The sequence below is a fragment of the Oryzias latipes genome, chromosome 22, assembly GCF_002234675.1.
Source record: "Oryzias latipes chromosome 22, ASM223467v1".
NCBI lineage: Eukaryota > Metazoa > Chordata > Actinopteri > Beloniformes > Adrianichthyidae > Oryzias > Oryzias latipes.
In genome coordinates, this window is record NC_019880.2 from 17,148,649 (window position 1) to 17,159,231 (window position 10,583).

The 10,583-nt window shown below is 42.5% G+C and overlaps 1 protein-coding gene across 4 annotated transcripts in view; it reads left to right on the forward strand.

The window, feature by feature from the left end:
• The window catches only part of ldlrap1 (low density lipoprotein receptor adaptor protein 1), a 31,745-nt gene extending 21,430 nt beyond the window's left edge, over positions 1 to 10,315 (forward strand). The window contains exons 6-10 of one of the 4 annotated variants that reach the window (XM_020713455.2): positions 2,507 to 2,602; positions 4,347 to 4,441; positions 4,624 to 4,658; positions 5,920 to 5,951; positions 9,119 to 9,221. In XM_020713455.2, the coding sequence (XP_020569114.1) occupies positions 2,507 to 2,602; positions 4,347 to 4,441; positions 4,624 to 4,658; positions 5,920 to 5,951; positions 9,119 to 9,165 (305 nt within the window). In that variant the 3' untranslated portion in view covers positions 9,166 to 9,221. Of the gene's footprint in view, positions 1 to 2,506; positions 2,603 to 4,346; positions 4,481 to 4,623; positions 4,659 to 5,919; positions 5,952 to 9,118 lie in introns of all 4 variants that reach the window. The other 3 variants (XM_020713454.2, XM_011490533.3, XM_004082397.4) reach the window with 3 other exon arrangements.
• The last annotated feature ends 268 nt before the right edge of the window (positions 10,316 to 10,583 follow it).

The window sequence follows — 10,583 nt, forward strand, 5'->3', positions numbered from 1 at the left end:
TGTTGGGATGAGTGGAATACTTTCGTCCAAAAAGACGTGGAGGAAGAGAAGAATAGATTGTGATGAAGAGAGTCCGTTTCATTCAAGTCAAAAGAGTTGGCAGGAGCGTGGTACCCACGGTTCGCCTGTCTGGTTTGCTCACCGTCCAGCTCTTTTTCACCACCCACTGTGATTCCTCTGCACACGTAAGACCCACATTCCTTCAAGAACAGTCATGACTGTGCAGTCAGATTAGTCACTGTCAGAGATTTGAAACTGAAGAAACAGTGGCTTAACTTAAGTTAAACTTGTTTTTAAACATGCGATTTTTCATGTAATACCTTGTATTTTAATTTCCCTTTAGTTGACAGGGAAAAATAGATAAAAAATCTCAGTTTTCGCTGCTACTGATGTTCATTGAGGGAATCTGTGTGGAGATGAGGAAATTTGAAAATATGCATGAAGTAAAACCACTTTAAAGGCTTTTTAACCATGATGTAATGATTGAATTAATAAGTCATTGATTATCCTGCCCCAAACACTGTGTGACTACAATCAGCCTCAGAGAGGGTGAAGTACGCAACATTTTAGCCCATTTATTTGAGCACACTAACAGCCAAACAGCATGGAGGTCACTTCTGCTCACAGCCTCCTCAGTCATTACACCCACGATTCCCCACTTCCCATGAGTCTTAGGGGCTTAAGGTGGGGCTGACCCCCAGATTGCCACACTGTGTTGTAGATTGAGGATGTATATGTGCTGAAACTGCGTGCGCGCGTGTGTAAGAAGGGGCAGGGAGCTGCAGCGGATGGCGGGGAGAGCACGAGTGCAGTGCAAGAGGGAGTGACAGCAAGAGTTTATGTTTGTTATGCAGAGTGAAGGAGAACTGTAATAAATGAAGGTTTCCTCCAGAAGAAGATGAATGATTCTTTATTAACCCACTCTGGAGGCTCTGGGGGTCCAAATGGGGAAGTGAACAACTGAAGGAAGATCCGCCTTCAGCGGAGAGGAAAGAAAGAAAGAAAGTAATGGCAGGAAAGGTTCAACACATGATATATTTACAAAGAAAGACAGTATACAGAAAGAGTTTTCAAAGTTGTAATAATATACCTGAGCTTTTCTTTCCAAACAGTACCTGTGACACGGCAGTAACACGGCAGCAATACGGTAGTAACGGTATGTTAAGAAAACATACCTCTGCGCAGAGGCAAGCGCTGCGCAGCGTGGCGCTGGAAGTTTTCTTCCACAACAGTGACACACTGTAACACACTGTAACGCTAACAGGGTTGTTTTAAAACGCATGAACGTAAAAGTCACTAAGAGCTTTCTTCATCTTCATCCTGTGCACTGAAACATGGAAGTCTTCCTTCTCAGTATCAGATTGGAATAGCGTCAGATAGTCTTCGCCACACACTCTCTCAGTCAGTCGCTGTCAGTGTCACTCTGAGGCAAATTCACTCCTGTCCTCTCCGTCACACAGCAGACCAGCTTTTCCAAACCCGGCAGTGATGGTGGATTTTTCACACTGCTTTTATTGATTGCTTTGAACTTGAAAGCTGCGTCATATTGTAGTGGCAGTCATGTGCATGTTGGGTCTAATGGCCCCAAAGGATTGTGGGATGCGGCCAAAGTAGGGCTGAGCATGGGTGTTTCTTTTTGTTGCACCATGACTGACAGGTCTAAGAGCAGAAGTGAGATCCATGCTGTTTGGCTGCTTTTTCAAAATAAATTGACTTGTTGCCAGAAATGGGATTATGCATTTAGCTTCCTCTCTGAGACTGTTTGAGGCAGCAACACATACATCATCTTCCACATGTCCCACACTGACCTTATCTGCTTGAGAGCACCTAGCGGCTGTCAAAAAAATGCATAAATTGGCCGCATCTTTGAATAAGCTGCAGGGTCAAAGCGTGTGACAAAAGTAGCGGCTTATAGTCCAGAAAATACGGTACTCAGAAATGCAATTTTAAGTTGCATTTCTTTTATTTGTCCTCCATCTACAGAAAAAATGACCCAGCCTGGTAGAAACACCAAAAGCATGATTTTCATGGGAGTGGGTCTTTAAGCATTCTTTTAAGTTGAGTTTTGTCCATAAATTCGGACCAGGTGTTTATTTCCTTGTAGTATTCAATAATTAATCCTTTCTTTGAAATTGAGACACTCCAATGCCGGCTTGCAATCAAAAATAGCATCAGAAAAGGATCTGAGTTTATTAGAGCGGTGCAGGAAATCTGCTGATGGCTGCCGTTTCCTGCTGCGGGTCACCTCCACTCTGCAGAACAGTCTCAACAGGAAGACAGGAGCAAACCTTGTGATCTCTCTGACCCAGATGTCATTCCTCCGCTGTTCAAACGCTCTTCCTTTTCATGCTGGGACATGTGCTGGAGCCCAGGCAGGTGGGCCTCCTGCTGAGCTGCAGCTTCATCTGCAAATGCGTTTCCAGCCATTTGTTTACTCAAACAGTTCAGAAAAAGTCTGCACACATCATCGCTGACTTGCTGTTCGTCTCTGCTTTTCTGCTTTCAGAGAAAGAGAAGCGAGTTAAGGCAGGCTCCGACGGGGAGGGAGCCAACAACTCTCAGTCGGACAGCTCAGCCAGTCTGGGCAGCCTGAAGGGAGCAGGTGAGTCACGTCTCGCTCTGCGGCATCCGTGTCTCCAGATTTGTGCGACCACTTTGCGGCTCTGACATCTCGGCGCAGCCGAAACCAGCCTGCATCCTCTGGGTCGAAACGTCAGGGAACAGGAAATGCCATGTTTGCTGAGATAAAGTTAATGATGATGGCCTCTTTTATCTGAAACTGCTGGAGGCCTGAGGTTACGTTGTGCTCCAAAGAAACCAATTTTCCCTGGAGTAATTCCTCTGACATTTAATGATAACACAACTGTTATTGTAAAGATTAACCACACTGGGGGAAGTGCATTTACAGCCCGTTTGATTAAAAATGCTTTTTGTTCCTTCTTCCAGGATGATGAGGGTTAAGAATGTTGATTCCTAATTTATAAAAAAAACATAATTAGTGATACTCTCTTTATGCGGCGTAATGAGTTTGAAAAAACTGATCAATCTAATCGATCTCATTTAATCCACAAATGAATGTTCTTTAAAAGTAATTTCTTGCATTTTTCAGTTAAAAAATATATTTTTGTTCATTTTAATACATAAACTTGTAGACCAAAGTTTAGCCAATGTTCAATTTAAATTATTAGTTATGTGAAAAGTTTTATTTAAGAATAAAAAAATTGAATAATAATCGAAGTAAAAAGTGAATTGCATTAATTAAAAAAGTAATGCAATGAAACCAAACCCCGATAAAGAGAAGAAAAGGGGAAGCAGCACAGACGTCCCACACTTTTAGTTGGATCTGTGCATTTGGTGTTCAGTCCAAACCTGCTGCTTGTCTGCCCTGCCAGACCTCTGGTGGAAGGTTTCCTGCAGGAAGAGGAAGGACGTTTTGGTTTTCTATTTTTGGCTGGTGAGTCTGAGCGGAGCATCCTGGACCAAGCTGCCATGTGTGGCTTCTGTCCAGACGGGAATCTCCACCCGGGTTAAATCCATGCGGACTCGAACGTTGAGATCTTCACATGGATTTTGAAGGATGATGACTTCAGAAACCAGACTTGAACACAGATTTCTTCAAGCGTAGAAGGTCTGTGGGAGCGAGGAGGAGATTCTCTTGGCAAAAGTGGGATCTTTTAGCAGGTGGGGGGTGGGGGGGGGGCGGTGCTTTTGAGAAATGACCATAGACTGTAATGGAAATGACTGCAATCAGGCTGAGGATGACATAACTTCAGGGCTTTCAAAGTTCACACGACTTTCAGATGACACGGACAGCAGCCTCAAAACTACATCCACTTCTCCGTTTTCCTCGTCTGAGCTGGTATCTGGTTCTAGATCAAAAGATCATCGGAGTAGGACTTTAAAAAAGTCAGATGTTCTGTCTTAATTTGCAGGAAATATTTATAAACAGTAAATGAGCAAATCAACATTTCCCCCAGCAGGATTTGTTTACACTTAGACACGATTTTTACAGGGAAATGGCTGAATGAGCGGCCAGACTCATTAGAGACGATTGCAGCTGCATGTAGAAGTCGACGGGTTCCTTCATGCTCACATATCAAAATGTGACAGTGCACAGATGGCTGAAGTAATGAGAAAACAATTGGAGGCTTAATGAGTTACACGCTTCTGCTCTCTGCCACATGAGATGATGACCGTCTCATCTTTTAATTGGAGGTAAATGGATTTGAGGAGGCGAGCTCATCGTTTGTTTAGAGCTGATACTGTGATGTGTTTGCAGGCCAGGATCTCCTGTGAGGCGACAGTTGTTTTTTTTTTATGAACGTTTGTATTTTTATTTTTGTCAGACGTTGCAACAGGGACACTCCTGGATTTGGCGGACGGCGCCAACGCGGCGCAGACCCACTCAGGAACAATGCGGACTGAATCGGATCCTGTTACGGTGCATAATCACACAGCAGAGAACAACAATACTGTATGGGTAAGGCACACGGCAGGCCGCCTGCTGAATCTCAGAGGAGCTAGCTCAATGGGTTCGGGGAAAACCATTGCAGCAAAATCCTGATGAAGAACGCATGTTTTTGGATTTGTTCATTGAAGGATGTTTGTGATTTTCTCCTGCAGGAACTGGAGGACGGCCTGGATGAAGCTTTCTCAAGGTGAGCAGAGCTGCTTGAGGAGTTCCACACTGCAGTTGGCGCTCATAGGAGGCCTCCTGCTCTCAGTGCAGACACCAGACAGGCTCAGTTTACAGACGTGCTGCAGCTGACGCCCACCTAAAGTACAGGCTCCTTTTACCGTCATATTAGAGCAGCATTTCACAAGGAACCTGTGATTAGACATAGTTACTGCATTCCCAACCATTCCTTACTTCAGCTGGAAAACATTATTTTATGTGGCTGTGTACAGTTTATAGGAGAAAATCTTCCAAAAAGACTCTTTTTTTGGTTGTGCATTAGCCTCCCCTGTCTGTGCTTTAATTCATTTAGCCAACTCCGCAGGGACTCGTTATTCCTTCACTTTCATTTATTACAGGGGAAAAAAAAGAGTTTGCAGGCGCAATCAAGCTTTGAAAATCATTTGAAAGCTCTTATCAAGTGATTATTTGTGTGCACACGCTGTAAACACGGCATCTTACCATCAGCTCTGTGATGAACGAGGATGCCTGTAGTGTAAACAGATGCAGCCTTGTGTGGAGCCACGCTGTCAGACGGATGTGTGCCTCCAGAACAAATCTGGAGACATCCTTTTAGTTTTAAACCCCTTTAGTGTAATTTAATTTGATCTAGATTTAATGCATAAAAATAAAGTGTGCAGCTTCCTAGAGGCTGTTTTAGTCATTTCATTTATGTTGTAGGGACAAATTAATACCAGAAGGACAGCAAATCCTAAAGATGATTAAGTTGGTGTCACCCCTAAAACCCCTTAAATTTCCCTCCATAAACATTTTTTGAAGTTCGTATTATGATCAGCATTTGGTGAGGACACACTGTGTAATATATGCACAGTGAGATCATTTTATATTATTCTTATGAATGGCCAGGCAAACTGTACTGATAACAAAATTCACTACAGATCCCATAATGCAGTGCTTCAAGTTGATTTATTCTGGAATAATATTTTCTGTCTATTTTTATTCATATTTATGCCAAAAAAAAAGAAGTTTAGTTTTAGTGTGTTCAATAAACCTTTATCCTGTTCAGCCCGCGACCTTCATGGTGTTTTTGGTTTTGGCCCCCTGAGCATTAAGTTTGAAATCCCTGAGTTTGGATGAACATTGTTCCTGCTTGAGTCTCTGCTGCCACCTGCTGGCCTGTTGGTTATTGACAGGATAACTGGACTTTGGGGTTTCTCTTAACAAAATGTCACTATTAGTCTGGAATTTAAGGCACCTGTGTTTCTTTTTTGCTCCCCCCTCAGTCGCAGTCTGGATAGTTTTGAGTCGTACTCAGGTAACAACATAAATATGTGGTATTTCACATCATTTTCCCTCATGAAAGCACTCATGGAGCGTTCCCATCTGTGTGGACATCAGTGTTCAGTCCTCACCACAACATGGACGTTTGCATTTCTCATCGGGTCACAGTAGAAGACTTAGTCCTGCCCATACCTGAACAAATGTCTTCTTTTGTTTCATGTACACGTCTTCATCATGTTTTTTGTCTGTCATCAGCTAATCTACAGCTCTGGGTAAAAATAAGAGACCTAAATACTAAACCCTGATGGGCTGATACCCTACAGCTACTTCAAGTTCCACCTTTGCTCTGTGTTTCTCATGTAGATAAAGGCTCTCATTGAACTTTTCTGCAGAAAACAAATCTTTTCCAGAATGATCGATGGCCGCTGTTTAGTTTCCTATTTATATCTGAATTTCTCTGCATCAGAACATACACTACCAAAAGTATTGGCTCACCTGCTTCGACTCGCATATGAACTAGAGTGCCATCCCATTCTAACCCGTAGAGTTTAATACGAAGTTGGTCCACCTCAACTCAACTCAACTTTATTCATATAGGACTTTCAATCAACAGCAGTTGATACAAAGTGCTGAACACGAGAAATAAAGAAAATAAACACTAAAAACACGTTAAAACACAAGATTAAATATAGAAGGATTAAAAACAATAAAACCAGTACAGTAACACTGCAATAACAGAAGTCTCCTCTTGTATTAAAAGCCAGAGCATAAAATGGGTTTTAAGAATGGGGCAGTGATGAGGCTTCTCTTATGGACAGTGGCAAAGAGTTCCAAAGCTTTGGAGCAGCAACAGGAAAAGCTCTGTCCCCTCCAGAAGCAGCTGATCAGCTGATCCGAGGCACCGGGCTGGCGAGTAAGCGGGGCAAGACCATGTAAAGATTTAAAAACAAGTACACGAATCTTAACGTGAACTCAAAAATGCACAGGCAGCCAGTGGAGTGATGCTAAAATCGGCGTGATGTGGTCTCTCTTACGTCCTCCAACCAGAAGATGGGCAGCTGCATTTTGAACACGTTAGAGACGTGAAAGAGACGACATACAGAGAGTCAATATACAGAGAATTACAGTAATCCAGCCGGGACGTGATGAATACGTGGATTACGGTTTCAAAATGTGCAGCTCTTAAAAAAGGTTTTACTTTAGCAAGTTGGCCAAGATGAGAAAAGCTTGACTTCACCACTGAGCTCATCTGCTGATCCAGTTTAAAATGACTGTCCAGTTAAGACTGTCCAAGTTAGGTTTTAAAAAGTTAGTCAAGGGACCCAAATCAACTTGGGATGCTTCACTAAAATCATTCGGTCCAAAAACTGAAACTTCAGTTTTATGTTCATTAAAACTCTAAAGCTTAGGGCCAATCGGTCCTTAATGTCCTGAAGACCTGATGGGAGCTGCTTCATGGAGAAATCATCTTTTGTTAGAGGCAGATAGATCTGGCTGTCATCCGCATACAAATGAAAAGTAATGCCGTGCTTTCTCAAGATTGACCCTAAGGGTAACCGATACAAAGAAAATAAAAGTGGCCCTAGAACCGATCCTTGTGGAACCCCATAAGAAACCAGAGTTGTGGTAGATTCAAAACCACACATGGTTCTTTCTGCCAGTCCAGTGCTGTACCTCGGCACCTTTTGCAGCTCTTACAGCTTCAGCTCGTCGGGATGGCTGTCCACAAGGTTGAGGAGTATTTATAGTAATTTTTGACCTTTCTTCCAAAAGCACATTGGTGAGGTCACACGCTGATGTCGGTGGAAAAGGCCTGGCTCTTAGTCTAAGTCATCCCAAAGGTGTTCTATCGGGTTCAAGTCAGGACTCTGTGCAGGCCAGTCACGTTCATCCCATAGACTGTAAAAACTGTGGACGAATCGAGGTGTGACGTCGCCCGGACAAAATGCCTTCACTCCGGCTCCCGCGAAATGAGGCAAAATCCCTCACCATTGCTTCCTGATACGGGCGTCGCCATGTCATAGTATCTATGGCAATGGTGACTGTAGTCACCATAGATACGATGACTCAATCACTGTCGACATGGCAGCATTGTATCAGGAAGCAATGGTACTTCCTATTTGGGAACACAAGTAGGGGGACGGGTTAAGCTGAATTTAGGAGCTCTGTAGCAATTGACTGTGCAGAAGGTCGGCGACCTCTTTGCACTATGCGCTTCAGCATCCGCTGACCCTCTCTCCGTCAGTTAACGTGGTCTACCACTTGGCGGCTGAGTTGCTGTTGTTCCCAAACTCTTCCATTTTTTTCTGATAGAGCTGACAGTTGACTGGAATATTTAGGAATGAGGAAATTTCACCACTGGATTTGTTGCACAAATATGCCAGTTCCATGCTGGAATTCACTGAGCTCCTGAAAGCGGCCCTTTCTTTCACAAATGTTTGGGAAAACAGTCTGAGTGCTGGATTTAATACACCTGTGATCAGGACACCTGAATCTGACTGTTTGGATGGGTGAGCCAATACTTTTGGTAATGCAGGGTATCTGTCCTTTACTTCCCAAGTCAAATTACGGTGATTAAAAATAATAATTTTTAACTGTAATCAGGACTAAGTGATCCTCAAAAATTAAAAATTTAGCTTTAAAAAAAATAAAAACACACAATTTATATTTTTGAGAGTAATTTATCCTGTTTTCCTTTAGTTTTCCATTTAAGATTCGGGAGATGAGCAGAAACTTTTCACTGTGACAAACTTTCCAATCTAGAAAACCCATTTAACTGTTAATGTTTCAATGAATCCCTCTTGCTGGTCTGCAGCTTTGTTTTCCTCCAGTCTCTGCTGCTCGTTCCTGTTCGGATCAACCGTTCTTTCATTTCATTTTCCATTTGGACCTTTTTTACCTTTAATTCTGATTACTTGTTTCATATTTTATTATGGAATTGTTTAAATATAAACCTGAAACTTCAAACTTTATAAGACTACATTTATCATCTCTTATTTTTGATCCTGAGCTGTATTATTACAGGAGACTTTAAAAGTTTTATTTAGTATATAATTGGATTAAATGAAATCATTTCATGTTCACATCTATTCAATCACGCCCTTCCAAGTAGAGTCTGTTTTTATGTCTATACATTCACAGTAAAGTGTTATAAGGTGTTGGTGTTACTGATCATCCGTCTGCTTTCTTTTGCTCTTCCAGACTCGCTGAGTCTCGCACTAACCCCCAGGTCCTGGACATTGGGGTAAACCCTCAGGACTTTAACCCTGAAGAGTGCTTCTCCCCGGGCAAATGGGACAAAGAAGAGACAGACTTGACCCCACAGAAGGACGCCTTTGGGTTCTGATGTTCAGCGTCCGTCGGGAAGGAGGGGGAGGTGGGAAAAAATGAAGAGGGAGTGACGGTCGAACGGCGCCGCAGACACCTGTTAGCTGCTGCCGGCAGTCGGGGACCCCCCTTCTGTGGCTACTCGCCGCTGGACGACCAGAAAAGGCCGAAATGAGCCGACGGCTCACAGGCCAAAGCAATACCAACCCTTCTCACCAAACACGTCATGTTTGTTACAGCCTGCAGGCTAAATGTTATGTTTGTCCTTTCACTGTCGGTAACCTTTGTGTATAACGCTTTACAGGAAGTGTGTGTGTGTAAATATGAGCGCTCTGATGCAAGCCAAGTTAGAAAAGTGATGAGGCCCAAAGGCGTTCAGCTGCTTTTTACTGAAAAAGTGAGAAATGTTTGGATTGAATGAAAGCCGGGATGAGAACAGCCCGTGTTCTGTACTGAGTTTAATGGCAAGTTTCTACACACGTGCTTCAGCCCATGGTCGGGCAACTAAAGCTTTAAACCTGCAAGTGTGAGAGAGACAGAGGTCAAAGGAAAGCAAAACGACAATCTTTCTTTCCTATTGAAAATCTATTTTTGCACTCATCCATCTCTGAAAGCACACCGTTTCACTGAAGCGTTTCCGCAGTGCCTTTATTCAGCCTGGAAGAAACCCTTTTCTGACCATCAGTCACTGGATTCAAACTCCTGTTTGTTGATTTTATTGTTTTAGGAGTAAAGCCCCACATGCTTAACCAGAGTGGAGGTAGATTATAAACCAAGCTGAGGACGATGACTGATGGGAAACTGTCGGTGGGTTAAGCGGTTTGGCTTTGCTCTGACCTGCTTGAGTGTCTGAAACGCCCGTATGACACGTGAAACACAAGAGTTCACATGGATGAGGCTGTTTTTATCTGAGCTGTACCACCATTTATGGTACTTTTACGTTACCATTGGTTTTTAAACCCAGTGACTGTTCTCTGTGTAATTTGGCATTATTTTTAATATATATTTGATTTTACGTTTATTACAGTTTAATTTTATTTACATACGTTTCAATAAAATCATTGAACTTGTTTCATGCGTGAGTACATTTCCCCCTAACTTGTACATCAACCTGTTCTTTTTTTTTTTGTAGATTTACATTTTCATTTGAGCATAAAGACAAATGCATTGAATATTTCCCAGATGTAAAAATATTTAAGCGATTATCAGACAGGCTTTTCTGTTGGCTACAAATGCTTTTTATTCTGTCTTTATAAACATATCTAATATATTTTTTGTGTATTTTGCTAAAAGAAACATCATTCTAGTTTTTCTATTAACCTTTTTCTTCCATTTTACC